This window comes from Stegodyphus dumicola, chromosome 4, assembly GCF_044657685.1.
Source record: "Stegodyphus dumicola isolate Sdum_Otavi_A_Nest chromosome 4, ASM4465768v1".
In the NCBI taxonomy this organism is placed as follows: domain Eukaryota; kingdom Metazoa; phylum Arthropoda; class Arachnida; order Araneae; family Eresidae; genus Stegodyphus; species Stegodyphus dumicola.
Window position 1 is genome coordinate 160,503,270 of NC_140771.1, and position 15,177 is coordinate 160,518,446.

Below are 15,177 nucleotides of genomic sequence, written 5' to 3' on the forward strand. Positions count from 1 at the left end.
CTATAGAAGTGACATTTATAATATAGCGTTGTAAAGATGTGTGTCATCGGTCATTGATAAATGTTTGTGTTGTCACTCTGCAAAGCGTAAAATATTTATGTTTGAAATTTAATCGGGAAACTCAGCGATATGAAAGTGTTGCAACTAGTAACATTGTTTCGAATTTAATCAATAAATTCAGTGGTTTAAGAAACAAGTTGCCTTTGCTCGAACTAAAATATTTTTATCTTCCTTGCGGCGTTTTTTGTAACTCAACAATGGATAAGATAATTAATTTTTTTCAAATTTATTCTGTTAGTAATAAAAAAAGTAAGCGATTTAAATAACACGGATTCATTTCGGTTGTTATTAATTGTTAACTGCACCTGTGAATTGACGCTAGCTGGATTTATTAAAATCATCTTTATCTATTTTTTTTTACTAACAGATATCAAATTATCTGTTTTTTTTTTTCCGTGTGCGAGTGTGTAATTTGTACAAATCTACAGTTCAATCCGATCCTGATAAAATTGTTCACCCTTAACTTTTAAAAATTCAGAAAGGGCAAAGGCGTTCACACTCGGAGCTTTCACATTAGAATGTTGCGCTACGTCATCCATCGTAAGTTCACGTCGTTTTATTTGAGCTTTGTGAACTTTTACACACTTCACCTTGAACCTAAATAAGAGGAAATTCGCAGTTTACCTGAAGATTTCGGGGAGGGGGACTCCTCCGTCCCCCTAAAAACCTTTTCACTCTGAGTAAAGAAGCTTTTACAGCATCGGGTACTTCAGCTGGGGTGGTGTAATGTAATATAGGGCGTTGTAGGGATGGGGAGGCGAGGGAGAAGTGTGATTGAGAGAAAAGAGGTAATGATGAGCCGCACTTAAGGAAGAGGCAATAAATGCTCATCGCCCGGATGTAAGGATGTGTTGGGATGCGTCCTCCCAGAGGGCAGTCGGAAACACCAATATGTTTTGTTATTTTCTGTGTTTAAGTTGTGAACTTTGTGTTGAGAATAAGCCTTTGAGCGTTTGAAAAAGTGCCTATCACCCGGGCATAGAACGGGTACTTCAACTAGTACATTATAAATATAATTACATTGAGTTAGTTGCCTTAAATGTCTGTTTGGAAATTTTTATTTAAACTCCTACATTGTTAGGAAACCTACAATTTCATATTTAGCAAAGCATGATCTGGAACGCTAGGTTTAGTTAAAGAAATTATTTTTACCCTTTTAGTGCATTTGACTAAAACCGTGTAATACAAAAATGTTTTGCATATTTTATTATCTTATTACATGCAGTAAACATAATTGCTAATTGCATGAACTCTTCTTTTTCTGAAGAAAACACATTTTTCAAGATTTCGCATATATATTACACTATACCTCTAGAAAACTGCACAAACTCTTTCCTTTCCTTCGAATAGGCTTTTACAGAAAAGTGTGTTGCAGAATGAAACAGCGTAATTGCAAGCAGTATTTGAGGAGCTTATTTAATAACGTAATATTTAGAAAAAAAATTTACCTGTGGATATTCTTGCCTATTCTATCATTAAAGTATTGTCTTAAATAATCTACAGATGAACTCTACTTTAAGTTGAACATAGAAAAGTCCATCCACAGAGAAACAGTTATTTCGTTTAAATTTTTCAAACCATTATGATAAAATTTACAGCCTGGAATAGGACTACAAAGGAATACTTATGATTACTATGGCAACACAACTAAATACAACACGCTTTCGGCAATAGATATTATCAGGTTCTGTGTTCCTCCTTACTTGCTTTGGGAACATTAAATGTCCTGACTCGGAACAGGGAGCTTGCTAAAGCTATGTTCAATAAATTTGGGAAGTAGACAATACACACAGGAAGGGTATACGTAACCCTTTATTTTTTCTCTCTTTACAATGATTTCCGGACTTCGGAATACAGAGACCAACCACTTGTGGTCTGAACGTAAGAATATAAAAATATTAACTAAACTCTAACTAAACTTAACTTTGGATTAATCAAACAAGTGCCTACTCCAAGATTGGCCGTATATTAGCAAAAAGCCGTATGTAGTACAGAGAACTGCTAACACTACGATACGTTTAAAATTATCAAGAGGATTAAACCTCTGGCCTTGAAGGCAACCAGCAACCGAGTAAAACTACTATGGCAAGCGGCCTGCTTCTAATCACTCCTTCCTCTCTCTTGCTTGGCAAAAAGCCACAACTTAAGTACTTGGCGTTCGCAAGACAAATTTGCATAAATAAGTTAAAGCTTTAAATTCTGACCGGAAGTAGAAAATAAGAAGTGATAGTAAAGATTTAAAATAAAATAAACGTTAGTAAAACTTAAGATCCTTACATACTTCCCGCCAGAGTTAATTAGTTTGAAACTGAGGTCTAAAACGACCTTGTTGAAAAATTTAGCTTTAGAATCTAACGCGAGGCCAATCTTTTACAAACATTTCTCACTAGAAACTAGAAATTAAAAAAAATCGTTTTTTACATTATCAACTCCATGGACAATTACTTTTCATCTGTACTGCATCTAAACAGGAGTTCTTAGTTGAAATCTGGTTCCTTCCAGAGATCTGTAAGGAAAACTAGTTTAATGAAATGTTACACAATTAAATAGCAAGTAACATGAATACTTATATTTATCTTAACATTTTTATTTCATTCATGACGTTATTTAATTATCTCCCCGTGCTCTCTGACATGTGTTGTAAAGGAAAACACCAAACACGAACGTGTTTATGTACAAGTGTTCAAAACTACCGCCTGCAATCAAAACACTAATGTGTTAAAATTCAACATAACAAGACCCCAGAACACACCTTATATTCATCTCTAAACCCTGAGGTACTATTCTGAAAAGTGGCTAACTCTGAAGTGTAGCGTCAGAGAGCCTAACTACATTCATTCAACCTTTAACACATATTCACAATAATTTGCTCTTTTTACAGTCACACGAATAAGTTAAAATTTTTGGCATTACTTTCACTTTTAACATATCACAGTATTTCTTAACATTTAAAATAACAGTTCACATTGTATATAAGGACATATTAACATGCCATTAATTTTACGCATTTTAAAACATACATTAGTAGTACATTGTTAACTTCTATTCTTTTCCAAGCAAGTGCCAATTCTTCTACATTGAAATACTACATTTCAAAAGTCTTTCAGACGAAAACTTCTTTCTTGCCAGAATCTTTTAAATAAAATTTTATACAATAACTTTTACAATATTCAAGTATTTACACATTCCTATTATACATTAATTTTAGTTTTACTCGCGAGTAATTGAAAACATAATACCAAAATAGGTAACAACTCATTTCTCGCCTTTTGGCGATAAAGGTAGACCTCACATGAGGTAAAACGTCTTGAATTCTGCCACTTGCAGTAAGAATGAAAGATTAACTTAAGGTTTCAAAGTAACATAAAGTTTTACTTATCTTTGTGATATTCGGACATCCTTTTTTCTGCCCAGTCCTGGAAGGTAGCGAAGATTACGGCTTGGTTTATCTTCCTTCTTGTGCGGGTTCGCCCTTCAGTTCCTTCCTCCATGAGCTTTCTTTTCCTTCCGGTTTGGTCACCCTTGAAGACCTTCTTTTTAGCCTCTGCCTGTGGTCTCGGCTGTTTGATGGCAGCTGGTCTTGGCGGAACCGGGACAACTCTCTCTCGTTCCTGCTTGGATCTCGTTGCTGGCTCTTCAAATTTTCCTTGTTTCTTTGCCTCCGCAGCTGGTGTTCCTTCATCAATTCGTCGACATTTGCTGCGTAGACTCCTGTCCGATGGGTAGATCTTCCGTTTTGGAGCCGGGTTATAGTTGCCATCATTTCTCCTGGCTCTCTTTCCATTCGTCGTACTTCTCCCTTCTTCATTCTGGGGGTGGTCGTGCTCTCTCTTTTCTGGTCGGTGGAACGGCTTCTTTTTCTTGTTACCTTCAATTTTCCAACGGGGAAACTTTCTTTTCAATTGCTCCTGCCTCCTAATGGCTTGCCCTTGTGATTGTCGTTGTTCCACCTCTGGAGCTTGTGTCTGCTGTGCCTGCCGTGCCGGATCCTGCAAAAGATCTTTAAATATTTGCATTTTATTACGATTATAGAATAGTTTTATCTGGTCAATGTTTTCGGAGCATGTTTCACCATTCCTGGCTTTTAACACCACTACAGCCTGAGTTATTTTTTTCTATGACATATGGTCCTTCAAACAGTGGAACAAATTTGTCAGTTTTATCTTCTGGTGCTGAAGAAAGTGAATGCTTAATTTTTAACACTTCATCTCCTACTTTATAAGTTACTCCCCGTCGTTTCATATCATAATAAAGTTTCTGTTTTCTCTGTGCTACTTCAGTGTTCTTTTTTGCTTCTTTAATTAATTTTTCTATATCGCCCATTTTAAATTCTGGGGCTCTTTGTTGAACATAAAATAATTTATCTAACGGCGTTATAATCTTTCTGCCTAAAAATAACTCAGCAGGAGTTTTGCCCGTTGTATCATGTTTTGCGGTCCTAAGGGCGAAAGCAAATTCATTGACATAGTTATCCCAGCTTTTATGAAAATTTTTAACATAACTACGGATAATTTTGACTATATTTATATTGACCCGTTCCGCTATATTTGATTGCGGCCGATACGGGACCATTTTTAAATGACGTATGCCCAGTTTTTGGCACATGTCTTCAAATACATTACTTACAAATTGAGGACCATTATCCGATATAACTTTTAGGGGTGCCCCGTATTTTAAAATATATTTATTTAAAATAGAATCAGGAACTAATTTCGCGGAGGCTCGTTTTAAGGGAACAATTTCGGTCCACTTACTAAAATGATCAACCATAACAAGGAGATACCGACTTTTATTTAACTGACTTTTTGGGAAAGGGCCCAATAAATCGATGCCAATTATTTCATTTGGAAATTCGGATTTAATGCTATTTAGAAACCCGGCCGTGCGGAAATTAATATAATTAACTGCTTGACATGTTGGGCAGGACTGGACATACGCCCTTGTTAACTTTTGCAGTTCAGGAAAATAAACTGCTTCGCGTAAGCGTTAGATGGTTTCTCGAATACCAGCATGAGAAGCTAAAGGGCAGTCGTGTAACTCCTGCAGTATATTTAATCTAAGACTAGCTGGGATAACAGGCGTAATGGGCCGCCCTATTTTTTATCGCCACAATATCTTGGTGGCTAAAATTTTCAGGATCCTTTAAATACTCATAAATGTTTTTAAATTCAGGATCCTTACCCAGTTCGGTTATTACAGTTTCTCGGGGATTTATCGTACATGCTGTGAGCATTGCAACCTTTACAGTATTACCTTCTTCATCTATTTTTATTCTGGATACGGCATCTGCTACGATATTTTCCTTTCCGGTGGTGTCCTTGATTACCAGATTATACTCTTGTAACTTGAGTGCCCATCTTATTAACCTTGGGGATAAGTTTTTCCCTGAGTACAATCTAGTTACCACCGCATGATCAGCATACACTGTTATTGGCGCCCTTCCAAAATAGACTCGGAACTTTTGCACTGCTAACAGAACTGCAAGTGCCTCTCTCTCAGTCGCGGAATAATTTCTTTGTGTTTGATTTAAAGTTCTACTAAAAAATGCCACGGGCTGCTGATTTTGCGAAAGTACCGCTCCTACCGCATAATCCGAAGCTTCCGCTGAAATTTCTAAATTCTCATCCTTTTCAGGAAATTTCAAAACAGGGGCTTGCGTTAATGCTTGCTTTAATTTTTCGAAAGCACTATTGGCTTCGGCCGTCCACGAGAATCTTGCCTTTTTCCTTTTTAATTTTAACAATGGTTCATCAATAGCTGCAAAATCTTTTATAAAGGACCTATAATATGAATAAAGTCCTAGAAAAGAAGAGAGCTTCTTCGCCGTATTTGGCGGCGGATACTTTTGCACAGCGATTATTTTTGATTCGTCTGTCTCGATTCCTTTCTGAGATATTTTGTAACCTAAGTATTTTAATTCAGGGGCTGCAAATTTGCACTTTTCGACATTAACTTTTAGACCGGCCTCATTTAATAATGAAAACACCTGTCTTAAATCCTGTACATGTTGGTTCAGATTATCACTAGTAATAATGATATCGTCTAAATAGATAAATGTGGACTTTCCAAGAACAGGCCTTAGCACAATGTCCATACATCGCTGAAATGTTGCCGGTGCCCCTGAAAGGCCAAACGGCATACGCAGGAATGCATAAGTGCCAGACTTGGTTATAAAAGCAGTCTTCCGGTCTAACTCCTATTTGAAAATAACCAGTCTTTAAGTCTAAAGTAGTCATGTATTTGGTAGAAGTTATGTTCCTTATAATTTCTTCGATAATAGGTAACGGATATACCGGATATTTAGTCATGGAGTTTAATTTACGATAGTCAATTGCAAAACGTCACATTTGGGATGTGTTACCAGATAGTCATTATTTTTGTTACCTAACACAACCGGGCTAGCATAACTACTTGAGATGGGCGTTATGATCTTTTTACGTAACATATCGCGAATGTGCCACTCTATAATTTTTTCTTTATTCTTATCATACCGATATGGTTTGTGGCGAACTGGCGGTGAATCTCCGGTGTCGATACTATGGTTAGTAACTTGAGTAAATCCGGGAATATAACTAAATAACGAGGCAAATTCACTTACCACTTGTCGAATTTTTTGTTGCTCTTCCTTAGGTAGGTGGTCGAGGTTTAACGTTGGTGGTTCTGTTTTGTCTTCTCGAACTGGTTTCATCGTCAGCTTAAGGGACGCGTCGTTAAAATCCAGCGTTGTTTCTGCCTCTGAAAGAAAATCTATCCCCAAAATGACATGTGTTTGCAAATTCTTTACGATAAAAAACATAATCTTTACTTGCTCGTCCTTGATACGAATGTACAACGGTAATTTACCTATGCACTTGCATCTTTCTCCCTGCGCAGCTAACACTGTCGTATTATCCGAATTATATATGCGGTATTTACGAAAATACTTCCTAAAAAAATCTTCTGCCACACAGGAACACTGCGTGCCTGTATCCAGGAGTGCGGTGGCTGGGATATTATTCACCAACACTTCAATCTTTGGAAGAGTCAAATTTTTCACCATCACTGTATTTAACTTGAAGGAAGAGGGGTTTTCTTGGCCTTCGGATTTCCGCACCCTCCCGTCAGCAGAAATACGTTTTAGTTTAAATCTTGTTTCTTCCTTTCCATGCCTTCCTTCTTTTTCCACTGGCCTTCAGACTTTTTTTGTGGCTTACTATTGAACTGTCGACGTTCGCCGGTTGTTTTTGGATACTCGGGTTTCATTGCCCACTGATTCGCTTTGCTTCCGTAGCCGTGTTCTTGACTTTGCTGTGGTCTTGGCGCACCAAATTGGCTTCGTTGCTCATATTTGCGTCTTCTTTCAAAATCCGCCGTTCTTCTACTTTCAAACTGGATTGCTAGCTCAAATAACTTTTCCAGTGTAGTCGGATTCCTTAATTCAATAAAGTCTTGTACTTGGGGAAGTAACCTCGGCAAAATCACTTGAATTATCTCAGGATCCGGATGGTTTCCATACAAGAGTTTAAAGACGTGAATTTTTCTTAAAATAAAGGTCGAAAGATTTTGGATTCGTTGCTGATATATGCTGAAAAGTTCCGTTTCTAATCTTACACGATCTCTTACGACAGGGAAGGCTTTTACCAAGGCGGTCTTAAAATTTTCGTAAGTATAGGTGGGACTTTCCGCTTGACCCAAGAGGCTTCTGCCTATACATTTGAACCAATTAAGCGCTTGGCCCCTCAAAGCGCTGGTAGCTAAGGTGACTTTCTGGAACTCATGCACTGGACACAGCATGAATTGGTCATCCAATTTTTCCAAAAAACTGGTTACCGGTGAGTCTCCATTAAATGTTGCTTTTGGTTTCATCGATGCGCGCAAGGTCTGGACGATGTAACCAAATCCTTCCAGGGCGGCAGCTGGCATTTCTGGATTCTGAGCCGCTTCTGCAGGCAGCACAGGTTCTTCTTGAAACTCGGCCATGGTTATTCTTCTTCGTCGGGCGCCACTATCAGGTTCTGTGTTCCTCCTTACTTGCTTTGGGAACTTTAAATGTTCTGACTCGGAACAGGGAGCTTACTAAAGCTATGTTCAATAAATTTGGGAAGTAGACAATACACACAGGAAGGGTATACGAAACCCTTTATTTTTTCTCTCTTTACAATGATTTCCGGACTTCGGAATACAGAGACCAACCACTTGTGGTCTGAACGTAAGAATATAAAAATATTAACTAAACTCTAACTAAACTTAACTTTGGATTAATCAAACAAGTGCCTACTCCAAGATTGGCCGTATATAAGCAAAAAGCCGTATGTAGTACCGAGAACTGCTAACACTACGATACGTTTAAAATTATCAAGAGGATTAAACCTCTGGCCTTGAAGGCAACCAGCAACCGAGTAAAACTACTATGGCAAGCGGCCTGCTTCTAATCACTCCTTCCTCTCTCTTGCTTGGCAAAAAGCCACAACTTAAGTACTTGGCGTTCGCAAGACAAATTTGCATAAATAAGTTAAAGCTTTTAATTCTGGCCGGAAGTAGAAAATAAGAAGTGATAGTAAAGATTTAAAATAAAATAAACGTTAGTAAAACTTAAGATCCTTACAATATATGCTTATATTCTAAAACATAGTTCGTACCATATAATTACTTTTGCCAGTGTCTTTTGAAGTTAAGTAACTAGTTGTTAAATTAAGGGAAACCCTACAGCTTTAAATAATTATTGAAACTTTTCCTTATACGTATATATATATAGAGAGAGAGAGAGAAAGAGAATTATATATTTAAAAAGCCTTATTAAAAGTTTGGTTTTGGCTTATTTAACTATGGCAAAGCACACTAGGGCTATCTGCCTAAGGGAAGGGATGCCTTCGTGGAGGGCTTTCTAAGGGACACTGGCTCGTATACACGTTTCACATGGGGAAAACCACGAAAACGCCCATGCAGCCAGCCCGTTCGCGGGATTCGTTCCATACCGAACTACCAGTGTTCAGCGACGTTACCGCTCGGCCGCTGGTGGGCCCCTTATTAAAGGAAGATAGCAGATTATTTATTTTAGTACTTCTTTGTTAAAGCAGCAACTGTGTTTAGTTGCTGAAACTGGCAAACATATAATACCAGTCTAAAACATTCCAATTTCAAATATGGCCAAATGCCTATGCAGCCCATCAACAAAGAAGAACTAAAATAACTTGAAAATAAAGTTTATGTCACGTGTCTGTAATAACATTTCAAAAATCGCATTAAATATTTCAGGATGGTTTAATTTCTGGCATAAGGTATAACTTTGGCGCAGCTTTCTATGATTATGTGAAAACGGCGCCAAGGTTAAAAGTAAACAAAAGATTATAAATAAATGAATAAAAATAAATCGATAAATAAAATGAAATTAATAAAAGTAAATAAAAAATTTGAAATAAACCAAAATAATTTAGATTTATATTAAATATAAGCTTTGATTTATTCTAGTGGTTTTATCAGAATAGGTGAGAAACAGAAAAAAGTGAATTTAAAACAATAGGTTTAATTTTTCTTACGCTGCAATTTTTTATTTCTCGTTTTCCTTTAATGGTAAAACTTATTAAAAATGCAATAACAGATGTCACAAATGATCATGTAATATACGCACATTTAACTTCTACAGTACAGGGTGGTCATAAAAAAATCTCCCCGATCAGTGAACTCCTAGCGACCTATCCGCTCAGCCAGTGGAAATAAAGTTTCAGATATTGTTATTTGAAGGTATGCGTTTGAGACTGGGATGGTTTAAAACAATACCACTCATATGGTTTTTTGTTATGCCTTTGTGGCATGGCCTGTCCCCTCATAGCCCTATGGCAGGTTTCGCCTGCTAGGTGGGCTGGGGGCCAGTGCGTAGAACTAACTAACCACTCATATGGTTAAGTTTTCAGTAAAAACATTTCCAAATTTTCGAGATGTAACACCCACTCTTTTTTCCAGCGCAAATTCATCTGCGCATTGAAAAACCATAAATGACGTTGGAACGCTACACGTATGATGAAAATTGCCGGTGTAATACATTTGCAAAGACCAGCGACAACATGGAGAGAAGGTGCGTTGACACACTTTGCATAATTTACAGGGATACACAGGAGAAGCAACAATCACAGAACATCGTGTTTAAAGCATTGCTTATGGAAAAACTTTAATAAGCAGCGTGGGAAGATTATTTCTTCAAACAGTGTGCTACATATGTGTCAGAAAGTGTAAGATGACACTTGCAGAGAAACAACGAAATGAACTGATAAAGCTGTTTTATCTGAACGAGGAAAATGCCATCGAAGTAGTTCAAGCGGCGAAATCAAAAGCTATGACAAGACCCATGTTTCGTATAACGTGGTTTTTTATACGTGGTTTGGTAAAAACATTCGAGTAAACTGGATGCGTATATGATAAACGGATTCCTTTTGCGATGTTACTTTCGTCATTATTCAGAATAATTTCGCGCATGCAATGCGTTATTGTCTGAGGAGGTGAGCACATTGAAAACTTGTAATTCCAATAAAAGCTTTTTTATTCATCTGTTTTGTGTGGCCACTGGTCCTTTACAATGTGCTTCTTTTCAGATGTTTTACGCGGGCAATTTCCATCGTACGTGTATTGTTCTAATACCATTTATGGTTTTTGAATGCGCTGATCAATTTGCGAGGAAAAGCTGTCTGTTGCATTTCGAAGATTTCGAAATGTTTTCACTATAAACATAGCCTTGAAAGTTCTTAATAGTATTTAAATCATCACAATGTCAAGCGTATATCTTCAAATAATAATATCTGAAATTTCATTGCGATTGGTTGAGCCGATTAGGTCGCTAGGGTTTCACATATCGGGGAAGGTTTTTTTTTTATGACCCCCATGCATATAATTCGAGTATTGAGTATGTGGTATTTGCTTGTTGAAGCGGTCGTTGCGCTTAGGAGCCAACATTGATAAACCTAAGCGACTCATCTAAAACGTGCGAATTCCAAATGTCTCCAAAACATTCATGCGATGACTGTTTTAACAAGTAAATACCGCATATTTTAATACTAATAGTTATTTGTTCTTCAGATAATTTTAAAAACTATTTTAGAGTGATTCCTGGTTAAAGTGACCTCTGCGCTTAATCGCTAGAATTGATAAATTTTATCACCCAATCTGCAGCATGCAGATTTTAGACGTGGTCAACTGTTTTTGTGCTGGTCACTTTAGTATGAATGTAGCAATTTAATTAACACGAATAAATTAATATTGCAATATGTATTTTTTACAGAAATCCTGCATAATATTAAACATAAATTTTGATTTTAGCTCCAGACGGTGCACCCCTAGATTTGAGGGTTGAACCAGTAAGTTCAAAGTCTATAAGAGTATCGTGGAAGGTATGCATTTTAAATAATCCTCATTAGCCTTTTTTTATTTCAATAGTAAATCAGTTATTAGTATTTGCGTATTAGCGAATCACGTTGGAGCAGTCTGACAATTATTACAGAAGAAAAGAATGTTGACAATATCGAAAAAATAATAAATAAATAAATACATATTATTACACCTATATTTAACATTTTAATTAAATAGTTATCCAGAAAACTAACAAAACAATCTACTCATAAATTAATTTTGCTTGTTTCATTTATTGTTTTTGTGGCGATCACTTTAACAACAGATTCAAAGTATTTCGTGATTTTACGGCATATTATATTCCTGCAGAAATTGTACTGCATTTTCTTCTATTGCCAGCTAATTTCACATGCGCGTATTTTAAAACTGAGTTTAAAATAACAACAAACAAAGTCGCAATTTTTCTATAAAAACGCTTGGAATTAACAACATAACAAAAGAAAATCATACAGGTAAATGGCGACGTTACTAATTAAAATCTGGAGAATTGCTATGCTCATGGTGGCCACCGTGTGACGAATTCTGAAACGTTTCAGTATGTGCTAAGCTAGTGGCGCAAATATATAAATGCCAACTTATTTTAAATATAATTTCATATGTAAACATGAGTATCATTTCATGAATTTTCAATTTCATTTTAAAACTAACGCGTATTATTGGCCTTAAATATATGACAATAGCTTAGAAATTTACAGGAAGCGTTATAGCTGATGGAAGTAATCAAATTCGCATGTATTTCACCACATTTTAATAGCCACCTATGGTTCATTGGCTGAAGCTGTGAAATACTGACATCATTTATGGTTTAATTCTCTGTAGCTTGTCTGACTGCACAACGTTTTTGCTTCTGTGAAAACATGAACTAGCTTTCCTTCCTAAGCAAATGACTTCTAAGGAATTTAAAATTCATTAAGTAATTTCTTTTCTACAGTACAAGATTAATTTTGGTTGATTAATTTATTATTTCATACTTATTAAGTGATTAATTTTATAAAGTACGCTTATATGCATAATTTAGGGAAATTATGCTTTTAATATGGGAAAAATGATGTAGGAACAATGTAAATATACTTATCATAGAATACAATATCCTAGAATTTAAAATAGAAACAGCAAGGCTTTTAATGCTTAGCTACTCATTATTATTAAAAATTATTCCGTGAATCAAAATAACGAAAAAGTGTTAATTATGAATTGAAATAAACTGCAATTCAGGCAAATTCGAATTTCTTCTCCTGACTTTTACTGCGATGTTAATACAGTAAATTATTACAATGGTAAAAAATAAATAAAATATATTTTGCCATCAACTCGAAGTACAAACTAATGAACATAAATTTATTTACACATCTCTCAGGAAATAACATCCAACAAGAAATTACAATTCATAATTTAAATTTTATGATAATGCTGTAAGATTTCAAAACTAATTTACCTAAAACTCATCATCAAAGGAGAAACTCATCACCCGTAGAGAAGTATTGCTCCTTTCGAATACAACCACATGAATTCTTTACCGCCGACGGGTTTTACCAGTTCTCCTGATTTAGACACGTGCTCTTTTCTAGAACTTCTCTTATTTACATATTCTGGTGGAGCAGCTGAAACAGTAGTAGTATAGGACAGAATTTTACATAAGCAGAAAAGTGCTACATGAAATAAACTTGTGTATGTATGCACTCTCTCTCTCTCTCTCACACACACACACCACCCTCCCTCTCTCTCTATATATAATGAAAAAAAAATTAAAATAAATAATACGTTTAAAATTCATTTCATATACAATTCGGAAACACTCATAAGCACTGTAGTAAGTTGCATGGAAAAGGGAGCCAAAATCAAATTGCCAAAATATGCCAAAATTAAAAATGAGGTAAAAGTTTACAATCGGGTAACCTCTTGATATTTTTTATGATTTTTATGACACCAAGCATGGCGCGAAGAAGCTATCATGAAACAGCTTTATTACCTTTCTAATTCATGGAAAAAATAGTATGTATCTTAACAGACGTACTTGTTTGTAGAAGTGACGGGACAATGAAAGTTAGAACCAGCCAGCCAATGAAAACCGAATTCAAAATGCACTTAAAATTCAAAATACGTGATTTGTAAGATGTGATACACGTACTACAAATCACTTAGTCCTCTATCACTGAAACTAAGACGTTCTAATCATATTAAACTTCAGGAAAACATTGGCACGTAACAAAAAATTGACGACGCCAAATCGAAGGGCATACTTTTCTACGCTAGAACCAAAAATGAAATAAGAAATTCACATCCTTCGCTGAATCGTCATCAGGGAGTCGGTGCAACGAAAGAAGTCAATAAATCAGCCTGTTTTTGAATCAACAAAGACACAAATTAAAATTTAAAACTTAAAATAATTTCAGAGAAACAATCTAAGTCATCTGTATCTTAATCAGTCCAAACCCAACCAACATGCCGAAGTAAGCAATGCAAAATATTGCGAACTTATAGCTTTAAAAACACAAACAATTTTAAAGAAACATAAGAATATTATTCTGAGCAGACCTAGCCCAAAAAACAGAAAATGCAAATATAAGCAATCTCTAATACATGAAAAAAATAGAAATATGTAAATTTTGAAACCAGGTTCGAAGCCAGGCCAGGTTAAAAATTTTTTTAAGATATTTATAGCATCAAAATTATAAACAGTAGTAGTATAGGACAGAATTTTACATAAGCAGAAAAGTGCTACATGAAATAAACTTGTGTATGTATGCATTCTCTCTCTCACACACACACACACACCACCCTCACTCTCAAGCTTAAAAATCAAATTAAATAAACAGGCAGAAAAGCTTAAAAATCGAATAATAATTTGTATTTAAGTGGATTGAGCTCAAAAAATATGTGAAACAAGAGCAATGCAGCATATGAAAAAATAACAAAAATAATAAATGAAAATCTGTTTATAAGGTCTCCTGCCTTGTTAGCGAGCCTTCGTGGTGTAGTGGTCTGCACGCTCAGCGCGTAATTGAGAGGTCCACGGTTCGATTCCGCCGAAGGCGTTGCTAATTTTTCATCTTTTCTGATTCCAAAAATTACCTAAGTACTTCAACTTATTCCATGCTTTGAAATAAAGTTAACCGGTACTTTACATAATTTGATGGGGGTCAGTACTGGATTTCTTTGAGGATTTATAATCCAAGTTATTAGATGTTTTCTGCTTTTACAAATTATTAATTTTTAATGCACCATATGTAATATTACAATAGAAGGTTTTTATAATTACTTTTATTAATATTAATCATTATAACCAAAATGGCATAAATCTAAGCGTTGTTAGCTTCTTAAATATTATATTCTTCTCCTTTAAAACTAATCTTTACACTGAAGGTGTAAAGACATTTTTTGTAGGTATTTTTTGGAAGCAGGCAAGATGAAAAATTAGGAACGCCTTCGCCGGGAATCGAACCACGGACCTCTGAAATACTGGCTTAGTGTGCTAACCACTACACCACAAAAGCACGCGAAGAAGGTGGGAGAAATACCGTATAAAAGCATGTATATTTATATTACAATGGAAAATTTTATTGCTAAAATGCATTCAAATTTTATTATTCACTTCATAAAAGAAAGAATTAACAGTCATGTAAAGGCCTAAAGCCAGAAGATAAACTCCCGTCCAATCGTTGACTCCTTCACTGTCTGTCCTTTTTAGCATCTATTAATCTTTATGTATTTTGTCAGTTACTATTTTTTTAAATCTTTTTT

General features: G+C 35.6%; 1 protein-coding gene and 1 long non-coding RNA gene across 15 annotated transcripts in view; one reads left to right on the forward strand and one right to left on the reverse strand.

Moving 5' to 3' along the window:
* Positions 1–15,177, forward strand: part of LOC118187907 (cell adhesion molecule Dscam1-like) — a 151,101-nt gene that overhangs the window by 68,902 nt on the left and 67,022 nt on the right. For all 14 annotated transcript variants that reach the window (XM_085815693.1, XM_085815690.1, XM_085815694.1 and 11 more), the window contains one exon: positions 11,347–11,417. In XM_085815693.1, coding sequence (XP_085671819.1) covers positions 11,347–11,417 — 71 coding nt within the window. The remainder of the gene's footprint in view (positions 1–11,346; positions 11,418–15,177) is intronic.
* LOC146997737 (uncharacterized) overlaps positions 1–15,177 on the reverse strand; it is a 44,711-nt gene that overhangs the window by 20,825 nt on the left and 8,709 nt on the right. Inside the window, exon 2 of the long non-coding RNA XR_015040814.1 lies at positions 12,872–13,037. This is a non-coding gene — a long non-coding RNA (uncharacterized LOC146997737). The remainder of the gene's footprint in view (positions 1–12,871; positions 13,038–15,177) is intronic.